We start from the raw sequence: 19,761 nt of genomic DNA, 5'->3' as shown, positions 1-19,761 counted from the left end.
TCCCAGTTCCCCTTCTATCCCCCTCCTAATAGTCTCCCCATGCTTCTATATAACATTAGTTATAGAACTTCTGTTCAGCTTGATTTCAGGTGGTTTTGAATGATGGTTTTTGTGTAGTTTAGGTGTAATTTTGACGTGGTGTGGGATGATGCCAGTACCACATTTACCTATTTTGCTATCCTGACTGAAGCCTTGTGTTGACCAAATTCTTTAGTGAGTGATATGCACACAATACAGGAAAGTCACTTCTCTGGGTAAGTTGACTCATCATTTCATGTTCATTCATTCACTCAACATTTTATTTATTGCTTACTATCTGCTTGGCAAAGTGGTAAGATTTGGGAATGTAAAGAAAAAGGTCAAGGTCCTGACCTCAAGGAAGCCGCTCAGTCCCTGGGCATGGTGCAACATTCCAAGAGCAAGCAAGCCTAGGGGGCCTTATTTAATAAGAAAACGATGCATATTCTTTCTTCATACTCTAAAATTGCATTTCCACTCCAATGCCCTAAATCAATGACCACAACTAATCTAACCATAGGTCTTCGGCTAATGAACTAGGAATAAGGTTTTGACTAGTCTGACTTTATGACGATTACTGCGGGTTCTTTGCCTTGCCTATCCTTTCGTGGACCACTGAAGTCAGCCTTGAACACAACTCGCCCTGAAAGAGGCTGTGCTGGCATTCTGGAAGTTTATAATTAAGTTCAGTGTTTGCGTGCGGGACTGAGTGGGGAGGGAAACGACCACTAATTATGGAGTTTAGATTGTCAGAGCCTGCTAGGCTTTTAAGTAGCAGAAATACGAGAAGCGGATAAAGCTTTCCTCCTTTTAAAGTAAAAGTTGCACGGGAGTTCCCGGCCAGATCCGGGGAGGGGTGTCCTTGGGGCTCTGGTGGACGCAGGCGGTTCGGACCACCAGGAGCGCTGCCGCCCGCGGGGACTCCGAGGGTCTGGGGCTTCGGTACAGACGCCCTATTCACCGGACCCGAGGCGACAGCGCTCAAGGAAGTGCAATCGGGCTCGCCCCAGGGGAGGACGACTCTCCTCCTTCACTTCCTCCCGCACGGCGGCTCGGCCTCCGGCCGGCTCCACCTCCTCTGCCTCCTCCCCCTGCTGCCGCGGCTCTCGGGCAGGGCGTGCGGCGCTCACCCCCGCAGTCCCGAGCCGAGCGAGGTGAGGGGCCTCCTGCGCCGCTGCCCCGCCTCGCGCCCCACTTTCCCCGCGGCCGCTCCGGAGCTCAGCCCCCTGCCGCCCGGGCACTCGCCGGGAAGCCAGAGGCCCGCCAGTCTCGGCGCGCAGGCGGCGGGCCGCGGGCACCGTGCGCGCCGGGCGGGGTGGTCGCGGCTCGGGGCTCGGCGCTCGGCGCTCGCGCGCACTTCAGCGATGGCTTCTCCGCCCCGGCGGCGGCTTCGCCTTCGCCCCCGCCGCCTCCTGCTCCTGCTCCCGGGATTCCTGCTGCCTCTCTGCGGCGCCTTCAACCTGGACGTGGACAGCCCTGCTGAGTACTCCGGCGCCGAGGGAAGTTACTTCGGCTTCGCGGTGGATTTCTTCGTGCCCAGCGCGTCTTCGTAAGTGCCCGCACCGCGAAGGGGAGTCGGCCCGCGCCCCCGCCGCGCGCACCCACCCCGCGTTTCCCCAGGGGGAGAGATTCTCCCCGAGAGATGCCGGCGTCCGTCTGTCTGTCCGCCCCCCCCCCCCTCGTCCACGGGCTGGTTTAGGTTCTGGGTGGATGAAACAGTTGGGGAGATGAACGCCCGCGACACCCACCACCCAGTTCCCTCCTCTCCAATCCCTAGAGGGAAATTTTTGAAGCCGACCTATGCCTAAAACTCGGGGAAAGTGGAGATCAACAAAGGCTGGTCTGGCGGGACTCCACGCCGCCTCTTCCCAAGTCTGGGATGTGGTCAGTTCATCCCCGAACTTCCTTCTCGGTACCACTTTGCCTTTCCTGGTAGTGATTCTCTGCTTCACAGACTTCAACACCCGTCCTCTTCGTTGTCCCTAAGCAAGCCCTCCCCCACTCTTTCCGCTTTTCAGGCTGATTAGTTTCTCCTCATTACTCCTTTTCCAGACATTCTGATGACTTAAGTGACCATACTGTCATAGAAAATTCATTGTCCCCAATCTCTGGGATGTCAGACCTTTGCACATTTGAGGGTGAACAGATGAATTGAATGTGTCATCTGTTCTTTTTATAGTGATTCATTATTTAGGTCATTGTTCGGAAAGAACAAAGGTCTTTGCCCTAGTGTTCATTCACTACAGGTCATTTAAATAATGCAGTATTTAAGAATCAGTTGTTTTCAAATTCCCAACGTTTTGCGTGCAAATACCTCCAGAATTTGTAACAAACTTACTGCCATTTATTGGACTAAAAGTTGTCTTTGACTTTACCAAACGCTGACATCATTCTTACCATCCCAGCCCCATATTAGTGTCAGAAATACTGATTTAGTAAGTGTTCACTGGATGTCTTTTGATGTTTAAATCTTGTTTTCAAGAGGGAGAACTGTTCTTGGTGTTCTCTCCAGGCTCTTAGAAATTGTAACAACATATTTTTGTTTCTTTTTTTTTTTTTTTAATGTGCTGTTTTGGTGGGTAGAGGGAAGATCATTTTGATCATCAGCATTTAGATAAGACCATTTTTCCAATTTATACATTCCTAATTTGAAGACGATCTAAATAGTGTTCCATGACTGTTAGGACATTCAGCAGGATTTATTCTCATTGTCTTTCTGGATGTTGCAAAATATCACTCATTTTGGTGACAACCATTGTAGCAGTAAATAGGTTGGAAGCAGTTAGTGGAAGCCGCACCTTGTTTTACATAGTGAACTCGATTTTATTTGTTGTTTCTAGCTTCAGTGCGTTCTGTGAGACCCGCACAGATCTTCCAAAAGCAATAAAAATAATCATAAACTTTAGGTGACATTTACTATCTTCTCTTTGATTTAATCATTTTGTCAGCCTTATCTGTTACTTACATTTTTTTTTCCAGATATTCCTAAGTGTCTGCCTTTGTGGTACAGAGGATTTTGGTTGTTGCCAAGGGTGCACTTTTAGATTTAATTTGTACAGAAATTCTGATAATTTTGAAAATATATTGTCTTTTGTCAAGAGTTAGTACTTAGCATGAGTTAGCATTTACATACTTCAAAATTGGTGGAGAATTTTCCATATGTTGCTCTTAATTCAGTGGCAACCCTCTGAGTTTAGAAGTATAAAGATACATGACAAGATGAGAACCTTTAAGTGTTTTTACCACGGGAAGTGCAGTAATACTGAACTGTTGACATGAGATATTTACTGTTTTTGGTTAGGAAGCTGGATGACTAATCTTTGATTAGTCATTGTAGTGGATGTCTATGCTATGACCTCACAGGTTTACACTATCTCCCACGTGGGCCTTCAAGGGTAGGTAAAATTGAACTTGGTTTGATTTCATATACTGTTTTGAAATCTTCATCAGTGACTTTGTTACTGATAGACTAGTGAGCTCCAGGTATAGCCTAACTTAAAAAATAGAAATCAGCCCTGGCCAGTTTGGCTCAACGGTTAGAGCGTCGGCCTGCGGTCCGGAGAGACCCGGGTTCGGTTCCCGCTAAGGGCACGTGCTTCGGTTGCAGTTTGTCCCCGGCCCTGGCTGGTCGTGCGGGTGGCAGCCACTCGATGTGTCCCTTCACGTCGATGTTTCTCACTCTCTCTCTCTCTCCCTCCCCCTCTATCTGTACAAAAAATGGAAAAATGTCCTCGGGTGAGGATAAAAAAAAAAATAGAAATCAACTTTGAGTTTTAAAAAAGAAACAAAATTTATGTAAACAAAAGTTTCTACTTTTTTGAGTTTTTCAGATGTAAAAAAGATTAATGGAAAATTATGCTTTATTTTGTAAAAAGACACTTTAAAATGTAGCAATCCTTGGAATCCAAGGTGCATGGGATGCCATTTATAATACCACCACCTGCATTATTGTAGTTGTTTAGTGTGATCATAAACTTAAAGAAAAAAAAATCCACATAATAAAAAAGTGTTTAGGATTCCTTTCCTTTGAAAGAAGAATGCCTGGACTAATGAGGAAGCAATGGTAATAAAGTCTCTCCGGTAATAAAGTCTGCCCTCGCAGCTTCCAGTTTCTGCAGGTGTCTAAATACCTCCGGCAAGTTGTTGAATTGTTTTATGTCTAATTTTGCTTGTCATAGAAAATTGTTATTGAATTATTTCCATATTGTTGTAAAAATTAATGAATTAATGTTTATTGAAGAAAAGGAAAATTAAACACTCATCAAAAATATTAGGGTGACTCCAAGAAAATCCTTCAGAAATGAGTTTTAAGTATGAAATAAAAAGTCACAAAAATACTGATTTAAAAATTATATAAAATAAAAGTAAAAATAAAAAAAATTTCATACATTTTTCCTATATGCATTAATTTATGATGGTCATATTGCCAAATTTATAAAATGTAAATATCACATACAAGCCAAGAAATAAAGTCATGTTTTTCTTGTGGAGAATAATTGGAGAAATTAAAAATTGCACCCTAGGTTTAATTATAATAATTCATTACATTGGCTGACCTACTTTATAGTTTACAAAGCACCTTTACTCATGGTATTTCATTTCAATCTGTAGCACAAACCACCAGGGAAGTAGGGAAGCAGATACACTCTTTCTCATAGATGAGGAAGCTGAGGCCAGAAGAGCTTGCAGGCTTTAGTTGTTTAAGTGGGTTAGTGTGTGGGGTAGTGGGCCAGGTGTGATTAAAAGAGACATGGTATGGAATTCAGTTTTCATTTAATTTTTATATTCAACTTTAAAAATTTTAAGAAGAAAATAATTGAATAATTTTCTTATTCTTCAACTATGTTGTGTTACAGTTCTCATTATACATATTTATTTTAATTTTAATTTTATTTTTTTATATTTCTTATTGATTTTAGAGAGAGAGGAAGGGAGAGAGAGAGAAAGAGAGAGAAACATTGATGAGAGAGAACATCGATTGGCCGCCTCCTGCATGCCCCCCACTGGGAATTGGGCCTACAACCTGGGCATGTGCTATGACCTGGAATCGAACCAGCGACCTCTTGGTGCATGGGTCAGAGCTCAATCACTGAGCTACACTGGCTGGGCACATATATATTTATTTTTAAATAATGCTATGATGAATTCTTGTCTTTGCCCCTATTAAACACTAATGGTGACTTCTTTACAGTTACTTCGTGTTTTTTTTGTTTTTTTTTTATCCTCACCCAAGGACATTTTTCCATTTTTTGTACAGATAGAGTGGGAGGGAGAGAGAGGAAGAGAGAGAGAGAGAGAAACATCGATGTGAAAGGGACACATCGAGTGGCTGCCACCCGCACGACCAGCCAGGGCCGGGGACAAACTGCAACCGAAGTACGTGCCCTTAGCGGGAACCGAACCCGGGTCTCTTCGGACCGCAGGCCGATGCTCTAACCGCTGAGCCAAACTGACCAGGGCTACTTCGTGTTTTTATGACCCCAAAGGCAAAGTGTAGGTGAGTGTGTCCTGGTCACACAAGGTCTTGCAGAATGTTTAGTGGTTCTCAGTCCGAACACCTGAGCTTTTACAATAAAGCCTCTGCCCTGGCTGCATCTTAGATCCAAAAGTAGACCTCTGACTTGGTATTCCAACAGCCTGGGGGTCATTTCTCCTCAACTAGCCCATCTTAATCTCAATCTGATGAAAAATGAACCCCTTTTCACTAAGAAATGTCAGTTATACCTTTATTTTTATTAATGGTGCCATCGTTGTCTCTGTCGCCTGGGAAATAATTTCATATTCCTCCCTCTCATTTTCTATTTTTCTTTGTTTCTATAACTGCACCCTCCTAATATTAGTCAGTGATTAGTCACCAGTCAGAAGGTCCTAGAAATTCTTCCTTGTTAATGCTCTTGCTTCCACCTCTGCTTTCCACTTCGGCCACCACCTCCTTGTTTCAGCCCAGTCATCACAAGTGGGGTCTGTGGCACTCACCCCTTTGCCCACCATTTGGCTCTTAAACCTGCAAAATATCTCACAGGTTTCTGATAATCTAGTCTTTCTGAAACATCTTTTTGATCATGGTATTTGGCTGCTGAAATTTCCTCAACGGTGTTTCCCAAGGCTAGAGAGATAGACCAAATTGCTTAATTTGGATGAAGGCCCCTTTCAGTCTGCCCTAATCTGCATGTACGTTTAAAAGTTCACATCCCATTTCTCCCCTCACCATTGTAACCATCTTCACAACTCTCGACAAAATGACGCCAGCTCATTTTCATGAATTTTAGTGTGACTCTGGCTATATTGTTTTTTTTTTTTTTCTTGCTGTAAACAATAACATGCATAGACTATAGCCTTATTATTTAGAAATTAAATCCTATGTTGATTACTCCTGATTAAAGCCCAAGGTTTATAGGACATTATAAAAGAGAAGTGAAAAATGTATAGAATGTATATTCACATCTGTTTTACATCATAAATGTGTTGACTGTAGCATTTTCTAAATGAAAAGCAAATAGCTTGAAATAACATTCTGTTCTAAAATTTTATACACATTTATTTTTATAAAATATGTGGTAATTTTCAGAAGTTCCTTTTGGTGAAAGCTCATTGGTTAATGCAGAGTCAGCCAAGTATATTAAACATGCTTTATCTTGGAGAGAGAAGTCAGTGCTGAAAGCAGCCAAATAACTTAGTTCATTTGGAGGGTTTAAAAAATGTACTTGTCATTGTTTGGCTGGTTGCTTCTCCTTGGTAGTCAAGGTCACATTCCCTGAAGCAGCTGCCCTTAAAGTAACACTTTGTGTAGAAAGTGCACCGGAAGGGCATCCTTCTCTTTGGTTTCTTTAATCCTCTTGTTTGTGTCTCCTTCCCTGTCTTCCTCTCCATCATTCTGTGCCTCCCGCTTTCCCATCTCCCTATCCTTCCCCTCCATCCCCCTTCCTCCTTTTTCCACCCCTAAGCCCTGCCCCCCACCCCAGACCCTAAGTACACACACTTGGCCCTTTACCTTTTAGCATTTCTTGGCATGATATTAACAGCCTGTTTATGTATGTACACCTTAATTTTGAAGTTATTTGATGGAAATGTCTCAAGTCTTTTAAAAAGAATGGTGAGGATGGGGATCCTGATACTGTTCTTGGACAACATTTTTTGAGGGAGATGGAGTCTGTCAGGAGGAAGTTGCAGGCATAGGAAACTAAATTGGCTGGGCTTCTGATTTTTGCTGCTGATCAGTGAAATCTGTCAGCCTCAACTAACCCTGTGTATCTTCCCCAAGTCTCCACCATTGTCAGGAAGTATTGCAAGCCAACTGTTTCCTACTCTTCATTTCTCCTTGAGATTTTGCATTTGAGTTAATTAATGGCCCTTCAAGAAAACCAAGGCAAGAAAAACACTTTTTTTTTTTTTATCCTCACCCGAGGACATTTTTCCATTTTTTGTTCAGCTAGAGCGGGAAGGAGAGAGAGGAAGAGAGAGAGAGAGAGAAACATCGATGTGAAGGGACACATCGAGTGGCTGCCACCCGCATGACCAACCAGGGCCGGGGACAAACTGCAACCGAGGTACATGCCCTTAGCGGGAACCGAACCCAGGTCTCTCCGGACCACAGGCCGACGCTCTAACCGCTGAGCCAAACTGGCCAGGGCAGAAAAACACTTTTAAAAATAGATTTTAACTTTTATATCTCCTATCTTATTAGAGAGTATTTTATTAATTGCTGCTTTTAGTCCTGATGCCATTATCTTGTGTTTTTATGATGCTTTCAGATGTTCTAAGTGTGCTTTTAGCAATTATCCACATTCTGAAAATTTATTTTGTAGGTAATTATAGTTGGCATTGTTATCTTCATTCAAAAGAAGAGGAAACAGACTCAGAGATTTAAAATGACTTTCTCAATTGATTTATATAGTGATTGTAACTTTTAGTCCCAAATTGTGTTCCTTAGACAATGCTGCTTGTATTGCAAACATTTTTTTTTTTTTTTCTGGTCTGTCACTTCTGTTACTCTAATTAAACTGTTGTAGACATTCATTAGATAGTCTTGGATGAACTTCATGTAACAATTATTTAATTTTCTATAAAGTGTTTCATTAACAGACTTTTGTTGTTATTGTGTCAAAAAACACATGGCATAAAATTCACCCTCCCAACACATTTAATAGGCTTTTGTTTTCTGTAATTTGTGTTGTTTTTATATTCCTGCATTTTCTCAGCATCTTTTACCACACTGTATCCTTTGTTCTAGACACATATTTAATTTTCCTCTAGACAACTCCCTCTTAAGACTTTAACATTTGTCTTAAGGCAATTTTACTTTCTCCATCTCTCCATTTTTCTTTCTCATTTTTAAAAACTTTCTGTGATACTCTTAAAAGTAACTTAAATAACATGTTGACATTTTAGACAAATAACTTTATTCCTCACCTTCTTTTCCCCCCATTAACCTAGCATTTAGGAACTGACCGTGCTCACACATTCCTTTTATGTTATTCTGCCATTTCTGTAGCATTTCACCAGTGTACAAGACTGCACATGAAGGTATGCGTAGGAAAACTTGATGCTTAGTACATCTAATTACCATCATTTCATGCTTATAATGTGCAAATGGTCTGATGAAAAGCAGCCTTGTTCTTGGTCTTATCCACGGAATTCAGGCTGCAGTTTCCATTCAGAACTCCGTCCCCTAGTGACTTCCCAGACCTCTCTGTCTTATAGTGCCAAGAAAAGAAAGTATCTGAAATCCAAAATAAAATAATTTTACTGATAACTTAAATAATTGATTGTTTATTAAAAGATGATTTCCTCATATTCTAGAGGTGTTGGGGATAGTGGAAATGGCTTATTTATATATGGCTATTTTAAGTTGAACGCCCGTAGCTATCAAATTTACTTGCTACTGGGCTGTTAATTTAAAAAACTTTTCTTGAATGCTTGTTATGTGGCAGGGACAAAGATGAATTAGAGTCCTCTACATTCAAGGGAGTCATTTATTGTACAGTGGGGAGAAAAGCGTTGATAAAAATGTGTAAATGATTGTGTAATGTGGTATGTGATGACAGTCCAGAAGTGAATTTTGCTTGTAGGGATTTAGGCATATTCTGAGAAACAACTCTCCTGACCTTATCTCCTGGAACCTGACCATTATCCACAACACTGCATTCCTATGCATACCTGTGCTTGTATCACGTTTATTAGGACTGGTGCAGAAATGCCCCTCCTCCTTTTTACATGTACACCCGAAAAATACAGTTGTCTGAAATGTTCTTTTTTCCCATCATGCACTCAAAAGTAATTCAGTTCACATGAAGAGGGGAAGTTTTATGGCACATTTTTTAACCTGTCGAAATAAAAAACATTCGTGTATATACAAAATTATGTCTTTTTTTTTTTTTGGTACTTGCTCCTTACAAGAACCGAACCCGGGACTCTCTGGTCCGCAGGCCGACGCTCCAACCGCTGAGCCAAACCGGCCAGGGCTATATACAAAATTAAGCTCTTACCCAGCTCTGCTGTAGAAAAGGAGAGCGCATGAGGGCTCTCTTATAGTCCAATTTTTTTTTCTTATGAAAGGTTCTTGCTGAATGGAAACTAAGTTGATTTTTTATCCAGAGGCATTTGGCTGTGATGAGAGAGTTGCCAGCATTGGTGTTTTACTGATGCCAAATATGACTGCATAAAGCTTTATTAAATAGGGTGTGGTTTAGTTGGAAATTTTGTCTATTTTGAGTATGGAGTTTTCAGATTAAAGTCGTAGAGCAGGATTTTCATAATGTAGCAAGTCACACAACCAGCTCTTGAACACTCTAAACATGACTTGGCAGATACCACCCACAAAAAATGAAATCGGAATGGACAAATCAAAGTTAAAATGAATGCATTCCATATAAGATTACCCACGTGAGAACATCCAAACCTGTAGAAAATTTTAATAAATATTTACTTGAGCCAAACAGGATATGCCTGAAGCAAGATCTCAACAGACTGAGTAAAATGCTTCCTAGAATGGCATCTTGCAGCCCTTTTTATGACTTTTGAATTGAGAAGGTAACATTAGGAAGATTACACGAAGGTGGGAGAGAGCAAGGCAGGGATTGGATTACAGGGTCATGGACAAGATGATGTGCTCTCTTGAGGGTGGTTTCCATTCTGAGAAGTCTGCAAGGGGGCATTTCAAAGGCCTTATCCTAGCTGCACAAAAGCAATGGATGGGGCTTGCCTGAGGGACAGATATACCTTTTACTAAAGAAGTTAAATGACTGGGGTGTGACCGTCCACCATTACCTGCCCACTTGGGAATTTATGAACAGTTCATCCTGTGAAGTTTCATTTTGGTCACTAGATTTCTCAAATTTTTTGTAAAGCCCCCTTTTTCCTCCACCATAGTCAAGAACTAGAGACAAGATCTCTTTTACTTAAAAATTTGACTCCTGATGACTTTGTCTTCTGAGAATTTTACCCTGATAAGAAGTTGAAGCCCTGGCCGGAGTGGTTCAGTGATTAGAGCACTGGCCTGCGCACCGATGGGCATGGGTTTGATTCCCTGTCAAGGACATGTACCTGGATTGCAGGTTTGATCCCAGGCCCCAGTCAGGGCGGGTGAGGGAGGCAGCTAATAATCATTTTGTCTCTCTCACATTGATGTCTCTCTCTCCCCCTTTCCCTCTCCATCGCCCTCTCTCTCTCCCCCTCCATCCCTTCCACTCTCTCTCTCAAAAAAAAAACCAGTGGAAAAAATATCCTCTGGTGAGGATTAATAAAAAAAATAAATAAATTGAATATGATTAGATTAATGTGAGGAGAGATTTGTTAGTCACTATTCTTTTAAAAATTGAAGTACAATAGTTATAAAACAAGTCTTACAAATGGAAAAATGATACTATTTAGAACTACCATACTTCAGAATTGTTTATTTAGAATCATTTTTTAATTCAGCAATCAGGATATAGAAAGCGTATAGCAAAACACACACACACACAAAACAAAAAACAAAACAAAAAAATCAAAACAAATCCATGACTCTAGCCAGGCTACATTTTTAATAGCTGTAGTGAGATATAATTGACATATAATAAGCTGTACCTATTTAAATTTGACCAGCACACATTTTTAAATGACTTGTAACCCTGAAGTTGCCTTATAATATGTTCTTAGGATGAATAAATGATATTGAGTAATGTATGTATGTAAGAGAGCACCAGATGAATAATGAATATTATGTCCTCAGTGAATAGTTTTAAAAATATGTATTTGTGGATAATATCAAAAGAATGATTGCTGTTTCTAAATCATACGATACTTTTTTTTGCTTTGTGCCATTTTGAAAATCTTATTTTCTCTTTTGTATTCTAGCAGGATGTTTCTTCTGGTGGGAGCACCCAAAGCAAACACTACCCAGCCTGGGATTGTAGAAGGAGGGCAAGTCCTCAAGTGTGATTGGTCTTCTCACCGCAGGTGCCAGCCAATTGAATTTGATGCAACAGGTAAATGTTCATGCAGTAGCCACTTTTTTATGTTGTCATTTGATTTTTTTAAGATAACAATTTTTAAAAGTACTTGCTTTAGTTTAAGTGTAAAAATTTAATGAAATACGATATGTAAGATCTGTGCAGATCCCCAGAGGAAATTATATCAAGACAAATGACATATTATATGATTTTCCCCCCCTACAATTTTGTGGCATATAAAAGCATTAAAAATACATTGCATTTCTACTGCTTTGGATATCTTCAACTTTAAACTGATGTCAGCCTACAGATACTTGGGGAAAATCTATTGAAATGTTTTTGTACGTCTTCTGAGAAGAGGGAGTTCATAGATACAGCAAGGTTTTCTGTCCTTCCTCTTTGGCAGAATTGAAGCTTGACTCACTGACAGCTGTAGAAGACCCCTGTCTAACCATGCATACACCTGGGCCTGGAGTTGTGCCACCAGAGCCAATTGAGGAGTCTTTTGCATTCCAGTAGATGTGGTTTACTTTAAAAAACGTTTATCCAGCCCTGGCCAGTTTGGCTTAGCGGCTGGGCATTGGCCTGTGGACCAGAGAGTCCCGGGTTCGGTTCCTGCTAGGGGCACATACCATAAAAAAAAAATTATTATCCAAAATGTATTTGGAACATTAGGTGTTATGGTTCTGATAACATTAGAATTTTATCTACAGGGACAAATTTTAGTGTCAGTCAGGATTGTGTTAGGGGAAAAATAGCGGGAGGAAGATGAGAAATAAGAAATAACAAGTTTTACATTTCGATTGGTGAAATAAAAAACATATAATCCTGCACACATTTGTATTGGTATATTTATATATATTTGTGAAAGCTTAGAGAAGCCTCAGAAAGAGTAGTGTGACATTCTTCAGGTGCAATGTTTTTATCAATTTTTCAAATGATTCTGGCTCGCTGGCTTTAATAGACTATTTTAAGATAAGCCTGAAGAAAATTAATTATTTTTCCCATATTATTGTTTTCTGCTGCTTCTAATATATATTCATTCTGGGAATTATAGTGTCAATGAAGCGGGAATTATGATGTGGACTGTTTTTTCCACTGACATCGCGATCAGTGCCAAAATGAGCGTCAGTCATTAAACCAACTCTTATAGGAATCAGGTCACATGTTTGTTTTTTTTCCATTTGAAACCATCTGCATTAAGCCCTGTTGTTTTTTCCATATATGGCTGACATTTGGAAAACCCCAAGAGTGTGTAATTAGGCTCAGGTTTACCACAAATGGAGCAAGACCTGTGATACGGAATATTATGGGTCAGGACCCGGGCTCACTCCCCACAGCAGAGCCCCCCCAGGCCCCCCCCAAAAATATTATGGGTTAGGACATTTGTGTCTTCTAACTAAATACGATTACTAACAAGATGAAACTGTAGTTCAGTTTTGATAGTTTGAACTGTTCAGATATGTTTTCGATTTCAACACCATAGGTTTTTGTGTAGTGCAAGATAGTTTATTACTGGTCCTTTTTGAAATTTGGCTGTCTTTCTTTCTTTCTTTCTTTCTTTCTTTCTTTCTTATCCTCAAATGTCCATTTTTTGTTCAGATAGAGTAGGAGGGAGAGAGAGAGAGAGAAACATCAACGTGAAAGGGACACATTGAGTGGTTGCCACCTGCACAACCCAACCAGGGCCGGGGACAAACTGCAACCGAGGTACGTGTTCTTAGAGGGAACCAAACCCGGATCTCTCTGGACCACAGGCCGACGCTCTAACCACTGAGCCAGACTGACCAGGGCTGAAATTTGGCTTTATATAATAATTTTGTTTATTGAAATAATTGCACTTGGTAGAAAAAATTTCAAGCAATGCAAAAGTGTATGGAAAATAGGACTATCTTACATCAGCCTGCTCACAGGCAATCACTCTGAACAATATTTTTGATCCTAGAATTTTCATGCCTGTCAAAAAAAGGAACTCCCAAATAGGAATATACTAAATATACTGTTAGGCCCCTGACTCCCCCCACTCCTACTCCATATCTAACAATATAAATCTCTTGTTTATCTTTCCATATAGATATTTATTGATTTGCCTCATTCTTTGCAAATCACTGATAGTATTGTATATGTAGCCCAGTTTATTCTACTCATATTTCTTACTGATGGACACTTAGGTTCTTTCCAGTCTCTTGTTACTATAGATGCTGCTACAGTGAAAAGCTTATACACCAATATTTGTGTATATGTAAGTAGTGTGTAGGATAAAGTTCTAGCATGGGATTTTTAGATTAAAAAATATATATATATATGTGTGTGTGTGTATATATATATATGTGTGTATATATGTGTATATGTATGTGTGTATATATATTAAAGTTTTGATAGCTAACTGCAAATTTTTCTTCACAAGGTTTATACCCCTCCAGTTACTGACACCCATGTCAATACCAATCATCACCATATTGTTTATCTTTGTCAATTTTATATTGTTATAGTATTATTATCTTTATGTGTATAACATATATAATGTTACTATATTGTTTTATGTTGTTATATTAATTTGCATTCCTTTAATTAACAGTGAGACTAAGCACTTTTGCATTTGTAAGCCATAATACTTCTTTTAAAAAATTTTTTTTTCTTTATTGATTTTAGAGAGAGAGAAAGGGAGAAGGACAGAGAGATGGAAACATCGATGAGAGAGAACATCGATTGGCCGCCTCCTGCATGCCCCCCACTGGGGATTTGGCTCACAACCTGGGCATGTGCCCTGACTGGGAATTGAACTGGTGACCTCTTGGTGCCTGGGTCGATGCTCAACCACTGAGCCACACCAGCTGGGAAACCCTGGTACTTCTTTTCCTGATATTTGCACGTATTTTGTATTGATTTGTGAATTTAAAAAATGAATCTCAGTGGACAACACTCCATCCTTTCAGTTGCTTAGGCCAAAATCTGGGCTTATGCCTGACGATAGATTTGTCCACCAGTCAAAAATCTTACTGCGTCTTGTTATTCTGCTGCTAACATTTTCGTCTGAGCCTCCATGGTCTCTTACCTGGACTGTTGCCCTGGACTCCTGAATAAGTCAGGGTGCTGCCCGGAAAGGGTGGCACCCTTAAATTAGGGTAGTTTGAGGAGCTTTTAGTAAAGGACTGTTTACAAAGGATTGTGCAGGGTCTCACGGTTCAGTAGTGCCTAGTCACTAGTTAAAAACTGGCCTCTGGGCCTGAAGGGAGCGGCTGCCAGAATCCAGACAAAGGGAAAGTGGAGAGAGCCACGGGACAGGAGCTGTGGCTATCGTCAGAGAGCAGTAGCCAGCCCGAAGGGGCCGGAAGGGAGGAGTAGGGGAATAAAACCCTGACTTCACTCTGCTTCCTCCTTTTGATCTGCTGTACCTGCTCCCCACGGGCTGAATCCAGCTGGGAACCGGAGGCATGGCAGTGCATGTGTTCATACTGGTCAGCCTCCTGGGCAAAGAGCAGGCTGCAGAATGGTACACAGGAAACCTGAGGGCAGTGGCAGGGAGCCCACACACCTCACTGTTCTTTTTACTTCTGCCCTGGATACCCCCTGATTTTTCTCTACAGCAGCCAAAGCGATCCTTTATAAATATTCAGATCATAGCACTCCAGCCGAGATCCCACCCATATCCTCCCATCTATCTAGTAGCCGAGAGGATGCTGAGTATTCCAGCCCACTATTTCTATCTGAATCTTCCTCTTCTTTTTTTATCCTCACCTGAGGACAGTTTTGCATTTATCTTCAGAGAGAGCAGGAGGGAGAGAGAGAGAAACATCGATGTGAGAGAGACACATTGACTGGCCGGCTGCCACCCACACCACCCCAGCCGGGGCTGGGGACAAACTGCAACCGAGGTACATGCCCTTAGCAGGAACTGAACCCGGGACTCTGGTCTGCGGGCCGACGCTCTAACTGCTGAGCAAAATTGGCCAGCACTGAACCTTCCTCTTCTACTGTTCTCCCCACCTTCACTCTCTTCTGGCCTCACGGGCTGTCTTTGCAGTGGCCTGTAAACACTAGGTACACCTCCACCTCCTCTTTGCCTGGGTTGTTTCCTCTGCCTGGAGCATTGTTTTCCCGAATGTACATTGGGTCCCCTCTCCACACCTCCTTTGAGAATTACTTCAATGTCATCTTCTCAGTAGTGCGCTGATCATCTCATTTAAAATCGCAGTCCCCGCCCTGGCCGGTTTCGCTCAGCGGTTAGAGCGTCGGCCTGCGGTCTGGAGAGACCCGGGTTTGGTTCCCACTAAGGGCATGTACCTCGGTTGCAGTTTGTCCCCGGCCCTGGTTGGTCGTGCGGGTGGCAGCCACTCGATGTGTCCCTTTCACATCGATGTTTCTCTCTCTCTCTCCCTCCTGCTCTATCTGAACAAAGAATGAAAAAGTGTCCTCGGGTGAGGATAAAAAAAAAAAAAAAAAAAAAATTGCAGTCCCCTTTGCCACCTTGTGTTCCCATCCTCCTCTCTGGTTTACTTTTCACTGTAGTGCTCACATTGCTGTATGCCATTTATTTTTAATTATTAGTGTCTCTTAACAAATAAGTGCCATGAGGATACTTTTTTTATCTTGTTCAGCGCTGAAACCTCTGGGCCTAGAACAATGCCCCGTGCCGGTACCAGTTGGTGCCCAATAAATTGAATAGCTGATGAATGAATGAATCATAAGAGCTTTTTCTATAGTGAAGAAATAACTAAAGTCCATTAGTTATATATGTACAATTATGTATTTTTTGTTCTATTCTTTTGTGTCCTTGCTTATGATATTTCCGTAATTATCTTGTATAACTTCAGAGCCTTCTCTTACGAAAAGAATATACAAATTAAGACTTCATTTTTTTACATTAGAGTTTTTATCCAAATAGTGTTTTAAGAATTTAAGGAAAGAGGACGATATAGATTTCAGTAATCAAGCCTTGAGAATGTCTATCTAGAAACAGCACTGGTAGACTGAGTCTTGACTTTATGTAACAAATGCTTAGAATTTAGAACGACCTCTTCAACTTTCTTCAACCTCTGTCCCTAGGAGCCATCGCCCCACCCTAGGCCAAACACAGAAACATCTCTGCTCCACAACTCTTTTTGATCTTTTCCATTATCTCTGGAGATGATGTTGTTTCTCTAATTCTTTCCCTTATCTCAGTCTTGACCTTAGCTGAGTGGTTGATAAGTGTGGTTTCTGGAGGCAAACTGCCTGGGGTTCAAACCCTGGCCCTGCCATTTACTTGGTTACTGCCATCTCCCTGAGGCCGTGTCCTTAGCACACTTTCTGCATAGGTATGCCTTAAACGAATGAGTTGATTTATGGATCATGGCAAGTGCTTAATTCAGGGATAGGCCCTTTGCAGTGGCTCAGTAAATGTAAGCTGTTTTATATTGTTATGACTTCCGCCCGTCTCAGGTACTCTGACTATTTCTTCATTTATTCTAGTTCTGTATTAATACATTGGCTCTTTTTCTTTTTTAAAAAAATTTTAATTTTTTTACAATTTTTTTTTCTTTATTGATTTTTAGAGGGAGGGAGAAACATCGATGAGAGAGAACACCGATTGGCCGCCTCTGGCATGCCCTGCACTGGGGGATTTGGTCCATAACCTGCGCATGTGCCCTGACCAGGAATCGAACCATTGAGCTACACTGGCGGGGCTCCTTTTTTAAAAAAAAACAAAAAACTTTCCAACATGCTTCACATTTTTCTACCTGAAAAACTCATCAAAACCACTTTCCCTTGAACTTGTGTCTTCTCTGAGTCATTTTCCTTTCTCCTTCTCTTCACATCCAAAATATTCAATGTGGTGCCTCTTCATTACTTCTCACGTTTATCCATTTCAGTGGAGCAGCGGCCTATGCCCCGCCCAGCCGTGGCCCTGGCTGCAATCGTCCAGTGGACACTTCTGATCCCTCATCTTACTGAATCTCCTACAGTTTGCCCCACTGACCATTCCTTCCCTATTTAAAGTCCCTGCTATTTGTTGGCAACTCCCCTGCCCCCTTATTCCTCCTGATTTCCTTGATACTCATGTAGAGTTTGCCCTTTGACTCTTCTTTCTTCCCTCACTCCCTGTTTGCTAGACGTCATGATGTCATGAAAAAGAACTAGGCCTTGGAGGCAGACAGACTTGGGTTCAAATTGAGGCTCTGTCATTTTTCCAGTGTTATTTTGGGAAAATTACCTACCTTTCTGTATTCCACACTACATTTCTGGGGTGATCAAGAAGAGTTGGCGGACCCGAAACCCGCAAAGCTGCTCAGCCATGGGTGCCCCCGGCGGGAAGATCAGCCGGCCCCGGTCGGAGCTGAAGAAGGAACTGTTCAAGCGATGGAGGGTGTTGAACCGGGAGCGGCGACTGAAGCACCAGGTGGTCGGGGCCATGATAGACGAAGGGCTCACCACGCGGCCCCCCCTCAAGCGCGCGTCCAGTGCACGTGCCAGCATCACTCTGTCTGGGAAGAAGCGCAGAAAACTCCTGCAGCAGATGCGGCTTGCCCAGCAAGAGAAAGCGGCCATGGAAGTGGAGGCCTCTGCAAAGCCAGCCAGGACTACTGAACCGAAGCCCAAATCACAGAAGAAGACAAAAGCCCCCCAGGATGTAGATATGGAGGACCTTGAAGATGGAAGCTAAATCATACCCCTTTAACCAGAAGATTCTCACCCGCAGCCAGGAGGACTCAGTGGTGGTTTTAGAAGACTTTGGAGCAAACACTGAACCTTTCACTCTCCCCAGATTCCTCTTCCACAGTGGCCTAGTGACCTGCCGTGGAGGGATGTGTTGAGAGGGAGAATGGAAAAGAAGGATCAGAGAGGTGGCTCCTTAGCAGTCAACTCCATTTGTAATAAAGCCCGAGAATCCTCTAAAAAAAAAAAGAGTTAAAATTAGTTGATTGTCTGCTTTACTTTATTGTGTTTCTGAGTTCAGAAGAGACTTTAATGTTTCCAGGGGTTCCATTCGTTTTTTAAACTTGGGAAACAAAATTTATAAAATTATTTTACTTAAATTAGCTCTGATTTATGTGATGTGGTAGATACTACAGCTATTCATATTGTGTTTCTAAAATTTCTGGGAAAACCCTTGAATTTAGGTATGCCCATGTGACTTTTTTTTAAGCCAATAAAACATGAGCAGAAGTGTGCAATTTGTGGACAGAAGGGTTTAAGAGTTGGGGCATTGTTCTGGTTAGTGATAGTTTGAATGATAGAGCCTCCATCAGCCTGGGTGCCAGAGTGAGGAAGACATGAAGCATAGATTCTTACTGACCCACAATATATGTGTACAAAATAATTTTTTGTTATTTTTGACTAATGGATTTTGGAGATGTTTGTTACTCCATCAAAATGCAACCTAACTGAATAGCTTGGGGTTGCCAAAAGTAGGTTTACAGTTGTGAGTACATGAAACATAGAGTTTATGTTTGCATTATTATTTATTAATTATTGTGTTATTTATTTATATTACAACTGTAAACCTACTTTTGCCCACCCCTGGACATACAGGGATATTATAATTGTATATTATCAAGTTGGCTGTTGGGAAGTGGTTATTAAAAGCCTTTCCTATTCTACATGACAATTTGATCTTCTGTTAAGTTTCTTGTTCTGTTTTACTGGGTCATGAGTGGCTAAGCAACTAGGTAGTATTACTTAAGCCAAAAATGGCTTCTTGTTGGTTAGTTGCATTTAGACTTTGGGAAACCATAAGTAGATGGTAAGTACTGGACAGGGATGCTGTAGCCTTGGGGTTCCTTGAGTATAGTGACTCTTGTCACTGGCAAGTTCCTTGCAGGAACCTTGACAGCTAGTGATAGCTACAGAATCATTACAAGAGATGTCATTCCGCGAGACAGGAGGCTTTGAGCCAGGATGGCTTTGCTATCCACTAGATCTTGTTTCTTCTGAGCTGTCATCTGGTGAGGCAAAGAGGAGAGTTCTGGACAGCTGTGTGTACTGCTGCACAGGAAGTTCATATAAGGACTCTTGTCAAGGAGGTATGTCTGGTTCTGTCCTGCATCCTCTAAATAGACTGGTGCTACGTGTGGCCTTTGGTCGTTTGTTCGTCTGAAAGTTCAGTTGAGTCATGAGAAGCCCTCCAACGGTTGTTGGGTCAACATCTGAAGTCTGTAACTGTGCGAAGTCCTTTTGGCTCATTTGTTTCTTGGGCTGTTTCTCTGTAGGACAAAAACAGAACAGTGACTCTCCTTTCCTGTAACAAGAGCAGACCTCAGCTAGCTTTGGAATCACAATAAAAATTTTTATAGTAAGGCTCTTTTAAATGATTGTTGTTAAATATTATGAAGAG

The 19,761-nt window shown here is 41.6% G+C and overlaps 2 protein-coding genes across 3 annotated transcripts in view; both read left to right on the top strand.

The window, feature by feature from the left end:
- Positions 1-1,264: 1,264 nt before the first annotated feature.
- The window catches only part of ITGAV (integrin subunit alpha V), a 94,571-nt gene continuing 76,074 nt past the window's right edge, over positions 1,265-19,761 (top strand). The window contains exons 1-2 of one of the 2 annotated variants that reach the window (XM_036253859.1): positions 1,265-1,567; positions 11,353-11,483. In XM_036253859.1, coding sequence (XP_036109752.1) covers positions 1,383-1,567; positions 11,353-11,483 — 316 coding nt within the window. In that variant the 5' untranslated portion in view covers positions 1,265-1,382. The remainder of the gene's footprint in view (positions 1,568-11,352; positions 11,484-19,761) is intronic. The other variant, XM_036253861.1, reaches the window with a different exon arrangement.
- On the top strand, positions 17,722-18,112 carry LOC118625209 (uncharacterized protein C11orf98-like). The gene has a single exon (XM_036253862.1). It carries the CDS (start codon positions 17,722-17,724, stop codon positions 18,088-18,090), a length of 369 nt encoding a protein of 122 aa, XP_036109755.1. The 3' UTR covers positions 18,091-18,112.

This window comes from Molossus molossus, unplaced genomic scaffold (genome assembly GCF_014108415.1).
Source record: "Molossus molossus isolate mMolMol1 unplaced genomic scaffold, mMolMol1.p scaffold_m16_p_11, whole genome shotgun sequence".
NCBI classification, from domain to species: domain Eukaryota; kingdom Metazoa; phylum Chordata; class Mammalia; order Chiroptera; family Molossidae; genus Molossus; species Molossus molossus.
The sequence above is the reverse complement of the archived record's forward strand: the minus strand, read 5'-3'. Positions and strand labels throughout refer to the sequence as shown.

Coding starts and splice junctions, on each gene's coding strand:
- LOC118625209 (XM_036253862.1), top strand. CDS start 17,722: ATGGGTGCCCCCGGCGGGAAGATCAGCCGGCCCCGGTCGGAGCTGAAG.